At 38.1% G+C, this 12,769-nt stretch overlaps 1 protein-coding gene across 6 annotated transcripts in view; it reads left to right on the top strand.

Annotated features, from left to right (window-relative positions):
• Positions 1-12,769, top strand: part of ACACA (acetyl-CoA carboxylase alpha) — a 272,064-nt gene that overhangs the window by 167,682 nt on the left and 91,613 nt on the right. For all 6 annotated transcript variants that reach the window (XM_039256323.1, XM_039256327.1, XM_039256326.1 and 3 more), the window contains 5 exons: positions 1,696-1,737; positions 2,544-2,759; positions 4,302-4,457; positions 6,831-7,034; positions 11,612-11,767. In XM_039256323.1, coding sequence (XP_039112254.1) covers positions 1,696-1,737; positions 2,544-2,759; positions 4,302-4,457; positions 6,831-7,034; positions 11,612-11,767 — 774 coding nt within the window. The remainder of the gene's footprint in view (positions 1-1,695; positions 1,738-2,543; positions 2,760-4,301; positions 4,458-6,830; positions 7,035-11,611; positions 11,768-12,769) is intronic.

The following is a 12,769-nucleotide window of genomic DNA, read 5'->3' as shown; positions in this document are numbered from 1 at the left end:
CCTTTTCTTTTTTTGACCTATGTTGCTTTTTTAGCTAATGCTCTGAAAGCCGTACCTCTCAAGAATAAAATCAAAACTAGGCTATATAAAGCCATGAGCATGAAATCTACTGACAACTCAACTGAACATCTTCCTGCTTAACCTTGAAGTCATCCCCATGTTCTTCACTATCATTCGGGGGAATTATTTAGAACAAAACATTATCAGTAAAAGATCAGTGCTGTGTAAAACCCACTTTCAAAAGGCTTTTAAAGACCCAAGCCTGAACAAGGGATTTCCTGGGCTTGCTAAACAAGCTCCTAGAAACCTGTTAAATGCAGTTTTACAGTTGAAATGCCAAGAAAATGTAAAAAGATTTATTAACTGTGTAAGCTTTAGTTAAAGTAAGAGAGGTATAATACCTGTGGAAAGTATTCAAGAAGTTCTCAGTAAATTCAAGAACCACAAGTTTTCAGCATGAGTTCTGCTTTATTTGTTTTTTTCTTTAAAGTCTTAATTTCTGTTTTTCATCTCAACAAAGAGAAATCGATTAAACAGGGAACTTGGATTATAGAAAGTTAGTACCCTATACTTGAGAGAGAGTGGTAGAAATGAAAGGGTATGGGCTCTGGTATTAGACTCAAGTTCATGTTCTGGTTCTATGATCCTGGGCATATCACTTGGCCCCAGCTTCCTCAGCTGTAAAATGGGGTCATGATACATACCTGAGAGGTTGTTGAGAGCATTCAGTGGGAGAGCATGTGAGAGCACCTGCCACCTAGAAGGCTTTCCATTCATGTTTCCTTCATGTTTCCTAAAGCTCATTGAGGAATATTTAGGCAGCTAGTCCTGGTTTCTCTGCCTTGGACCAATAAGTGTTTGATTATATTGCACTCATAATGAAGAAGATACCTAATGAAACCTCCTATAGAGGCAAATAGTAATGACATGATTCCAGCACTGCCAGTAGAGCCTCCCATCCGAGAAACGGGTATTTGGTGTTAGTAAGTTAAATTTCAGAAACTAATGGACTCTGCTAATTGAATTCATCTTTGTTAATTAATAAGGTTCTAGGAAATTGGCTGCTTTGTTGTATAATGCCCTGCAAAAGAGCAGTAAGACCTAATGAATGCAAGTTCACTAGTTCTGTCCCCCTCTTTCCTATACATAGGGTGGTAGTGACCAAAGTATCATCTTATACTTTTCTTTGTCTTGGAATGTTATTGTCTAAATGCTTGGAATTACTGACTTAACAGTGAATGTAGAAAAAACATGGATTGGGGAATACTGTGGTATCTGGCTAGTTTACATTTGAAGACTTTCTTAAGGGGAAACTTGGGAAATCAGTCCAGTAACTACTATTGCAATGCTGCAGCATAGGGTATTTTGGTTTTATTTGCCAGGTTATGCCTAAAGCAACACCAAGGAAGACTTTTTTCCACTTGGGAGATAAAAAAAAATACTAATTTTATTTTCCCTAGGAGAGGTTAGCTATTGAAGTTAGGATAATAGTGTGGTGATTTTAAATTTGGAAATGGGGTCACAGTGGTGGTTACCCAAAAGATTGTTCCTATTCCCTGGGCTAAGCTTAGGTAAGGAGCATGTACTCTAGGAACTGCCTTCTAAATGCTTGACTGCTTCTGTACTTACTATGTGTTTATCCCCAAAGAGCCATATCTTTGAAAGACTGACATACTTTCCCCTTCTTTACCACAGAGAGAATTTCCTAAATTTTTCACGTTCCGAGCAAGGGATAAGGTAAGGACTGATTCCCTCCCACCTTTTTTTGCCCTCCCACCTCTTTGCCATGTGCTCTTCTTGCCATTCTCCTTTCTCTAATTGAACTTGCACTTCCCTTTGCCTTACATGTGTCTTAGAACCTAGGAGGACTCCCTTCAGAAAGAATTTGGTGTAGGAAACAGTCCAATGTATTGAGCTACCCATGGAAAGCGATAACTTTCACAATCATCACTATGCTTTAGGACAATCCTAATGATATATTAAAGGACTACTGTCCTTAGTAGTATTATTTCTTTTTAAATCTTTAGATATAAAATATTCCAAAGCCAAATATCTCTGTTTTTAAAAATTACATGATGTTTACTTGTTGAGTATTTACTGTGTCCTTTGTACTGTGCCAGAAATGATAAGAGTATAAAACTGGACCCTGCCTGTAAGCATTTTAGTTGTATAAACACAAAACACCAGTATGTGAAGTAGATATTAATGTGAAGCAGTCTGTGGTTAATTGTCAGAAATGAACTGTATAGACAGTAATGCAGTAGGAGTTCTGAGGGAATTGGTATTTTGTTTGCTTGTTTTTAATGGAGAGCATCACCATTTGTAAAAGCATAAATGATGAAATCTTGGGAAGTAAATAGGTATTTTAGTCCCTAATCTTATGTAAGCTATAGCATTATCCTTGTATGTAGCTCATTTTTGTTGCTTATTAGCACATCATCATTTATGTTTCTATTTTCAAGTGTCCCTTTTACGTATATGTTCATAATATAATTTTGTTAACTGCCTCTTGTGAGCTCTTTATTCTCCAATTTTGGGTTCAGTTTGAGGAGGATCGTATCTATCGTCACCTGGAGCCTGCCCTAGCTTTCCAGTTAGAGCTGAACCGGATGAGAAATTTTGACCTTACTGCCATTCCATGTGCTAATCATAAAATGCACCTGTATCTTGGGGCAGCCAAGGTGGAAGTGGGCACTGAAGTGACAGACTACAGGTTCTTTGTTCGTGCAATCATCAGACATTCTGATCTGGTCACCAAGGTAGGTACTTTGGTGGGAAGCTGTCTCTGAGGGAAGGGGCAGAGAAACAGATGTCATTCAAAATCAGGTTTTCATTTCTTGTTTTGTTTTTTAATTTTTTAAAATCTTAAGTAGTCTCCACACCCAACATGGGGCTTGAACTCATGACACTGGGATTAAGAATCACATTCTCTACTGACTGAGCCAGCCTCAGTCTACTTTTTCTGAACCAGGAAAACCCCTGGGTTTTTATTTTTTGAATTGAGGCTTGTATTCTCATTCATCCCACTCTCCAGTAGCCATTAGAAGTCTGAGAGGCCTTTCTCTCACAGAAATAAATATTTCATAAATCTTTTCATAAAAAAATTTATTCTTGGTAATGCAAGCATAAAAGCACTCATTGGAGAAAAAGAAAAGCATCTTAACAGAAAAATTACAGGGTTAGTTAGGTGATGATAGAAGATAAAGAGAAAAGTTAGTGATGGCCCCACTGTAAGCCAATCTAGAGGTAGGATAGTTTCTGTGTATAGCAAGACACTTCCCAGCATGTTAATTACTGCATCCCATATCTATACCCTTTCTTCAATGTTTACTTTCTAAACAGATTTCCTTTCTAAACTCCTCTGTTTGGTATATGTAAAATGTGTTCCTGTTGGAAGTATAGCTCTGGGGATGCCCCACATCTCCACCTGTTAGAAGGAAGTGTTACCCTAGGAGGCAGGAGGAAGGGCTGGTAGGAACTCTTGGATCGTTGCCTGCCTCTTCTTCCTGTGGTCATTGGGCTGACTCTAGGGAGAAAGATAGCATCTGCAACAGGTGCCTTATGATTCATGACATAGCACTGTTAAGTTAGTATAATAACCATTTCTTTATTGAATTTCATTTTTAAATATTTATTATTATTTTTTTAATAGTTTATTGTCAGGTTGGTTTCCATATAACATCCAGTGCTCATCCCCACAAGTGCCCTCCTCCATGCCCATCACCCCCCATCCCCTCCCCCCAACACCCATCAGTCCTCAGTTTGTTCTCAGCATTCAAGAGTCTCTCATGGTTTGCCTTCCTCCCTCTCCCCCACGATTTCCCCCCTTTATTTATTTATTTTTAGAGAGCATGAGTGGGGGAGAGGGACAGAGGAAGGGAGAGAGAGAATCTTAAGCAGGCTCCATGATCAGTGTGGAGCCCCATGGGGGCTTGATCCCACAACCCTGGGTTCATGACCTGAGCAGAAATCAAGAATCAGATGCTCAACCCACTGAATCATCCAGGCGCCCCTACTGACTCTTTTAAAACACACTAATGATGGGGTGACTGGGTGGCTCAGTTGGTTAAGCGTCCAGCTTTTACTCAGGTCATGATCTCACAGTTCGTGGGTTTGAGCCCCGCGTCAGGCTCTGTGCTGACAGCTAGCTCAGAGCCTGGAGCCTGCTTCAGATTCTGTATCTCCCTCTTTCTCTGACCCTCCCCTACTCACGCTGCCTTTCTCTCTCACAAATAAATAAAAACATTAAAAAAATTTTTTTTAAATATACTAATGTTGATGGTGATTTTCATTTCATATAGGAAGCTTCTTTTGAATATCTACAAAATGAAGGGGAGAGGCTGCTCCTGGAGGCCATGGATGAATTGGAAGTTGCTTTTAATAATACAAATGTTCGCACTGACTGCAACCATATCTTCCTCAACTTTGTGCCCACAGTCATTATGGACCCATCAAAGGTACATTTCTCTTTAGCTTCTCTCCCAGGACTACCAAGCACAAGTAGAGAAATTCATCCATATTTATTCTCACTTGAACCTGGAAACAAGTACACTTGGTTAGCTCGGTGAGCCCTTGATCTTTAAAGTTTACAGAATGTTTATGAGACAGGATTTCTGGGAGGGAGTAAAAAATTTGATAAAGCCATTGAAAGCAGACATAAAAGCTGAAGGTGGTACAGTGTTATCTTGCTGGTCATTTATAAGCAGTACAAAAACATAAAGTTTCTTTCTGTTATTCCATTGGTACCTGCTTTTGATAGTTGTCATCATAATTGTCCTGTTTTTATATAGTTCCTGAGGATTTCTCATCTGGAATAACTTTGCTATTTTTGGACATTTTGGCAAAATTACTGCTGTTTTTCACTAAATGTTAACTTACCTGGTAGCCTTAGGGAGGCAGTACAACTTTCCAAAGTGTCTAACCTATTTCCCTTCAGTATTTTTCCACAGGGAGACAATTTGGTTGATAAAGAATTTTCACATGTATTATATATGGTTTCTGTCCTGAGGCTCTATTCTAAAATGCATCCCGTATAGTTTAAGAAAGGTAAACAGGGTGATTCTATACTTGACCTTTTATCCCAGGTGTAATAAAGACAGGCTGCTCTCTGTTTATATTCGCTCTAACCTTTTTCTCTCTTGGTATTGTGGAATTTGGTTAGAAGCAGTATCCCCCTTTCTCAAGATCAATTGTAGGCATGGACTTTAGATTTTTTTTTCTTTTTTTTTTTTTGTTTTTAATGTTTTATTTATTTCTAGGAGAGAGAGAGACAGCATGAGCAGGGGAGTGTAAGAGAGAGAGGGAGTCACAGACTCTGAAATAGGCTCCAGGCTCTGAGCTGGCAGTCAGCACAGAGCCCGACGTGGGGCTCGAACCCACGAACCGGGAGATCATGACCTAAGCGAAAGTCGGACGCTTAACCGACCAAGCCACCCAGGCGCCCCGGACTTTAGATTTTTGAACTTAATATCTAAGACCTAAAAAATCATTTTCTGCTTTTTTTCTTCAAGACTCCAAACTACTGATAGGTTGCCAAGGGCAGGGCTACTCACTGAGTATCAAGTCTCATCATCTAGTTTAAGTGAAGGTTCTCTTAAGCATTCTGGGACTGCTGAGGCTGGAGGAGTGAAAACATGGCCAGGACACTATTTAACTGTATATATTTTTAGATTTGCCTTAACCATTTCTCAGTGAGTTTTTTTTTTTAATATCTGTCTCTCTGCTTCCACTCTAAATACCCATACACCCTAGCTATGTCTTTCTAATCATCGATAAGATAACTGTCAGGTTCCTTCCTGAATGTAGAAATTGTTGACTATTGTTCTCTCCAGAAAAGAATAGGTAGATACCCTTTGGTGAACAAGCAAGTGTGGAACTAGATAAGTTCACTCCTTGAAATCCATTAACCTGAGATTCTGTGGTGCTAAAACAAACTGCAAGGGTGGCACATACTTCTGAAAAACCATAAGAGAAGGGTGGTAGAAGATATTTTTGATACTTTCTAAGTTGAGAAAGCATTTTAGAAGATACTTCATTTAAGAAAATGGGTTAATTTTGAGTAGTATGTCCTGGCTGCCTTCAGCCATATTGGGAAAACAAAATTCCATTTGTCAGTGAAGGAAAATCCCATCTAAAGCCAAATAACTTGCCAAACCCTGAAAACTAGGAGCACTAAGCTGCCTGGGTATAAGCCTTAGAGAAACTATGGAATATCTTCCCATCTACTTAAATCCCAGTTGGACCGAGCTTCAGAGCTCTGTTTAGAGAGAACATTCTAGCACCACCTACAAATTGCCTGTCTTTAATTTGTGCAATTTACCAAGAGGCATATATTATAAAGTTTAATAAAATTGTATAGGAAAAAGCTCATGGTGGTAATTGCTATGATGATTTGAGGTCCTGTAAGTACAATGAAACATAGTTACCATGCATATAAATGCTACTTAATAGCTGTTTAACTAGAGATTTTATTCTTATTTGGGCTTTTTCTTAAATCCCATGGCTTGTAATTTTAGATATTGCAGATCTTTGATATAGAATATGAATATAATTGGGGAACGGGTAGAGAGTTGCACAGATTTGGGTGTTGTGAACCAGAGAACCCCACTCAAATGCCAGGCTGGCATGAAATTGTCCCCAATTTGTTTCTAAGCAAATGTAGGGCTGGGGAGAAATTATCTTACTTTTTATAAGGTATACATGCAGTGCACATCTCCAGAAACCAGCATCTTTTTCCATTCCTTTTTTCCCAAAGATGGGCAGACCTGAAACAGGTTCTAGGTAGGTACAAGGTGTTTTAAGTTTTGTGCTTAGTGACGTGTCTCTGACAGATTGAGGAATCTGTGCGGAGCATGGTAATGCGCTACGGAAGTCGGCTGTGGAAATTACGTGTCCTCCAGGCAGAACTGAAAATCAACATTCGCCTTACACCAACTGGAAAAGCAATTCCCATCCGCCTCTTCCTGACAAACGAGTCCGGCTATTACTTGGACATCAGCTTGTACAAGGAAGTGACTGACTCCAGGACAGCACAGGTACAGTAGTCAAGGGCTCCTCAGACTTTTGATTTGGTCCTAAAGATAAGCCATGTGTCCTTGTTATGGAAAACCCAAACTCACAAGTCCTGTTGGTTCATGTAGCAGAGTTAGCCTCTGTCAGCTTCAGTGCACACATGAATTTGAAAAACTTCGTTTGCCTTATAAGATAGGCCTGTGTTCTTAATGATGATGTTATGAAACCCTCAACATTTTGTGACGTACGTACTGGTGAGCCCAAACAGATGCCAGCTGAACCTCAATCCAGAGGTAATTCTGCAATTTAGCATTCTTTTTTAGAGGGCTCTTGAGCTCCCTGAACAGTCTTGTCTTCTCTGGGCTGACCTGTTCTTCCTGTTTTTAGCTTTGATAGCCTACTCATTGGCAAGTGAAGAAAAGAAAATTGTTGAAATATGTCACCAGCTTTGATCTTAAGGAAGATTTCAGCATAATGTAATAGCTTGAGCAATGTCAAGCAGTGACTTTCTCATATTTACCCATTATGTTATTCCATTTACACACATTATTTTCCTCCAAAGAGTTAAGAGTATTATAAATCTACAAAAGAGCAAAGTAGCAAATTTTAACCCCTTTTTCAGTAGAAAAATCAAGAATGTGAAAATGGAAGATAACTCTTCCATTAGATTATGTCATAACAGAGAACTCCTTTTAATCTGTGTTACCACCTTCATTTCTAAATATTTGTGCCATTTGCTGTGATACTGGATCTGGGTTGGTTCACCATTGCTCACATCTTCTTAAGAACTGAGGTGTTATTTTAGGTTTTTGGCCTGAACTTGGGAAGTGCATTTCTTCTGTTTAAAGGATGACCTTGCTTCAGTACGTGTACACAAGGGTTTCAATTTCTCCTATGCATTGGGTTGCCAGGAAGAGATTATATGTCTCTTGTTTTTATCTATGTCCTTTTAAATCCAAGAGCAGAGGCAAGAAAAGACATTTTTGCCAGTATTTTGAAGATGAATTTTAAAAATCTGAGTTTGGATAGTTGTCAGAGTGACCTTTTATTTTGTGCTTTGATTCCCAGTTAGATGGCCAGAGAAATCTATCCAGTGAGAAGTGAACAGTTAAAACAGAGGGAGAGAGAGTGTGCGCACAAGAGTGCAAGGGGTGAACAAGAGAAAGAGTATTCAATAATTTTTGCTGCATTTGATGTTTTTCAAGACAGCCTTAAAGACATTTTCAGTCAGAGCTTTCCATGGGCAGGGATATTTTTAATTAACTTCTTCAATGGCTTCAAGGCAGGTCTGTTCTTGTGAAAAATAAGATGGCCACTTGAGATTTTAATGTTTTTGATAAATATGTTTGTTCTTCATAACTACTTTATTTTACCTTTCTTTTATTAGAAAGCTCTTAGATTTCCTTCATTTTGGCTAGTGGTGACACAAGGGCATGAAAGGCTCAGATGCCTTCAATCAGGATTTAGTACTACGCCTGGCACAAAATAAGTACTCAATAAGTATCTGAAAGAATGAATGAGCTACCCTTTGCCTGAGGGAGAACCCCTATTGCCATGGGTCCTACCTATTTAGGCAACCCTAAAGGAAGAGGTCTCCTTCAGGCTTTTCAGTTGAGAGAGTTCAACAGCCACTGTGGAATGTGAACCCCAGAGTCACTGGCCAGAGGAGGGAACCAGCAAAAGGAACAGCCTTCAAGTCGGCTCTGGCGCTCCTAATGCCTGCCTGATACTTACTGCCAATTTATTTTTTCCCTTTCTTTGTTCTAGTGAGTCATTATATGAATTCAAAATAATGTAGAACCCTGTGTATCATTCATTGATTTTGTTAATTGATGTAACGTTGATTAACCACCTATATAGTGTGTCAGGCACTATGGATTCAAAGTGATCTCTATTCTTAGGAAATTTGCATCAGGGTGGAAGAAGACAGATAATTAATTTGTCTGTAATATGATTATGATTTGTGCTATCATAAAATAGGTACAAGGTTCTAAGGGAACAGACTATGGGATCAGAGATTGTTTCCCAAGAGAAGCCTTTTGGATGGCCACTGATGAAAGGTGTATGATATATAAAATAGATGTATATTTTCATAAACCTGTAAGACGAACACTTTACCAGTTTTTAACTACTATGTCCATTATAGTAGAAAATGAAATTAATGGAGGTAGCTGATCATCCAGTGCTATCCATTACCATCAACCTCTTGTTCAGCACATCGTTTATTCTGACAACAAGGAACAAGGTTGAGTGGCTTGAGCTTCATTTTGTTTCATTTTCCTTGTAAAGTCTTTGTGGTGTTAGCTGTAATTGAACACTGATACCAGCCATCACAGTGGGGAGAAGAGATTTGGGTAATCCGTCGCATGAGTCATTTGATTCCCAGTGTGTAGTATAAGGGAGAAATATACATTTTTTAAGTCACCTTTATTGAGATACAATTTGCATGTAATAAAATGTACTTATTTTATGTGTATACTTCAGTTCATTCTGAAATCGTATAAACCTGTATAACCCCCATCACAGTCACGATAGAGAACATCTTGATACTCCCAAAAGGTCTCTTATTCTCTTTTGCAGTCAAAGGTAGAGTCACAGTTCTGGGCACCCACTGGTCTGCTTTCTATTATAGATGAGTTTTGCCTGTCCTAGAATTTGATATAAATGAAATTAGACACTATGTAGAGTGTCTATGTGGCTTCTTTTGCTCAGCATAGTATTTTTGAGATTCATCCATGTTTCATAGACCCTGGGTATGTTCCTCTTCATTGCTGAGTGGTATTCCATTTTATGAGTGTACCAAAATTTTTATATTCGTTCACCTATTGGTGGACATTTGAAGCTTTATTTTCCAGTTTGGGCTACTATGAATAAAGCGGCTATATGAACATTCATTTACAAGTCTTTATGTAGAATATGTTTTCATTTCTCTTGGGTAAATACATGAGAGTGTAATTACTAGGTCACAGGAAGTATATTTTTAACTTTATAAAAAAGTGCCCAACTATTCGCTGAAGTAGTCCTACCATTTTAAAGTCCCACCAGCAGCAAGAGTACCTAGAGGGCTTTCATCAGCCTCCTTTCTCAGTCCACATAGTTATGTCGCTTAACCACTGACCAGCCTAACTTCATTCTATCTTGGCAAAAGTGAGCCTAAGATTCTGTACCCACAGCTCTTGTCTTTCCTAATAGACAGGAATGTAGCTCCAAGGACCTACTGCTTTTACTCCTTTTTCTTATTTTAATTTGGTTTATCTTCTCTGAGGAGTCCAGTTTTTTCATTCTAATACCTTGACTACACCTAACACTTTGAATCTCTTAAAACATTACCATTTCTACTTAAGACATTGCTAATTCTACCTCCCACCCAGTGAGTTTCACCACTAGTGATATAGAATAGGACTGAAAGCTCCATACTGTGGGGTTTTAAGTGGCCCAAGACAATTTGTGCCCAGTATAGAACCTGACTGACCAGTCAGCAGAACATATTTGTTTCTCTGAGCTAGGGGGCTAAGGATTCATTTAGCTAAATGGTATCCAGGGTTTGGGAAAGTACTTAATTATGTTGTTAGACATATATATCATGTTCACAAATCTATTCCTTAATGGTAGATTTAAGCTTATACATTTTATACCAGAATAGATATTTGTGTATACCCACATATCCTTATTTCCCAGGCTCCATTTGTATTCACTGTGTTGGGAATCTAGGTTTTATGTATTCGTGCATAAAGTGCCTATTTTAATGTTTTGTACTCTCTGGGCACTTAATAAATATTAACTGAGTTGAAGTAATGGCATCCCTTAACAATATTTATAAGCAAATAAAACTATCTACATATATGAAGTATGAAATACTCTTCTAGAAATACTTGAGTTGAAATGGTTAAAAATTAGTGTGATTTCATTATGTGACAGTATAGGTATTGCAGGAGCTATTCAGTAGTTGTAGACATAGTACACTGGAGGGTATAAATAAATATATATCTATATTATATATATGTATGTATATATAAAATACATTTATTTTACTATGGGCTATGTCTAATGAGCTAACAAGAACTGACTAGATGGATGGGTGAAATCCACTTCTGGCAGAAATCTTTGAAGCCTCTGTGTGGCTGCTAACACTTATGAAGCACCTTCTAATCGGGTAGACTAAAGCACAGATAATAGGGTAGAGTCTTGACCTGGACTTCCACTGTTAGAGAAAGAGCAGAATTCTCTTCAGCATAAAGCTGAACTATGCTGGATTAATTGACATACTTCATTTCTGAGTATATGGAATTCAAGTCACTTTAGAAGGCACGCATTGTCAGTATGTTTCTGAGATGTGAAATTTACAGTGTGCTTTCTTATTGATTTCAACTAATCCAAAAGTGAGAGCAACCCATGGTGTATCATTGGTCACATACCATGTTTTGGAGTTGGTTAATCTATAGAGAACTGAGAACACTATCCAATGTGTAAAGGCATGTCTTAGCTACTCAACCCACCAAAAACGTGTGTCAAGAAATAACATTTATGAAAAAAGCCCCTCTAGGCAGCTGATTTTCTTCTCTGTCTCTTAACTCCCCCTGTCATTCTCTTTTTCCTGCAGATCATGTTTCAGGCATATGGAGACAAACAGGGACCATTGCATGGAATGTTAATCAACACTCCATATGTCACCAAAGACCTCCTTCAATCAAAGAGATTCCAGGCACAATCCTTGGGGACAACATACATATATGATATCCCAGAGATGTTTCGACAGGTAAAGGTGCCAACCTGAGGGGGAGGGGGTGGCTCTGATATGTTCTAAAGAGACAAGATTTTCCTGAATTTCCATTAGATGCAGCTTAGCCTGGAATGGCCCAGAGGCCAAGAAATATCTTGACACTACTCTCATTTCTGTCTCATTTGGGATTTGGTGATTGCCAACTCCAATATTGGATAGTTCTTTATGAATTAATAGGAGGAATGGTGAGGATAGAAGCCTCTGTTGAGAAGGAAGTAAACTGAGACAGCATGCCTATGATGGTAGTTTACCATGACCTATGTGAGGAGTTATGTTCAGCTGTATATTTCCTGAGTTATAATCAAATTATGGATATTAAAAAAACCTTGAAACTCTAGTTCTCTTTTTCCTATTTTCCAAGATAACCCAGGTTATTAGCTGATAGGTTAATATGATGAGAATCAATACTGATGACATACAAATGGATATAGAGTTCATGATACACAGTTTAAAGTATCAATTCTTTCATGGGAGATTTATTATAGCTGAATAAAAACTAGTATGAGAAAATACATTATGATTCTCATCCTTTATTTGAAAATAAATTCCTTTGATCTGTATGGTGAATCCTCTCTATGCTGCAGATTTTTCTTCCATCAATAGAAGGTAAGAAAAGTACATCAGCAGCAGAAAATGCAAGAGATAGAATATCAAAAGAATACTGAATTTGTCCTTTAAAAAAAAAAATCTATGAATACAGGATTTTTCCAAGTCTTCTAGTCAATACTACTAGTATTACCACATTTGAGTTTTAATAAAGTAATATTCTATGGCCTTCGTAAATACAAGAGATTTCTTGTATGTAGTCATTTGTTTATAAGTTCTCTCTCTGGAAACACAGCTACCTTTATTTAGTATTGCCAACATTGTTACCCTACAGGTTGAATGTTCTGTTCCCCAATGCCAGAACTATAAATAGAAATGACACTTTATGTAATTCTTCCTATAGAATAGACATAAACACTGTGATTGGAATAT

The sequence above is a fragment of the Hyaena hyaena genome, unplaced genomic scaffold (assembly GCF_003009895.1).
Source record: "Hyaena hyaena isolate Hyena2069 unplaced genomic scaffold, ASM300989v1 scaffold_568, whole genome shotgun sequence".
Taxonomy (NCBI): domain Eukaryota; kingdom Metazoa; phylum Chordata; class Mammalia; order Carnivora; family Hyaenidae; genus Hyaena; species Hyaena hyaena.
This window is presented reverse-complemented; position numbering and strand designations above follow the sequence as displayed.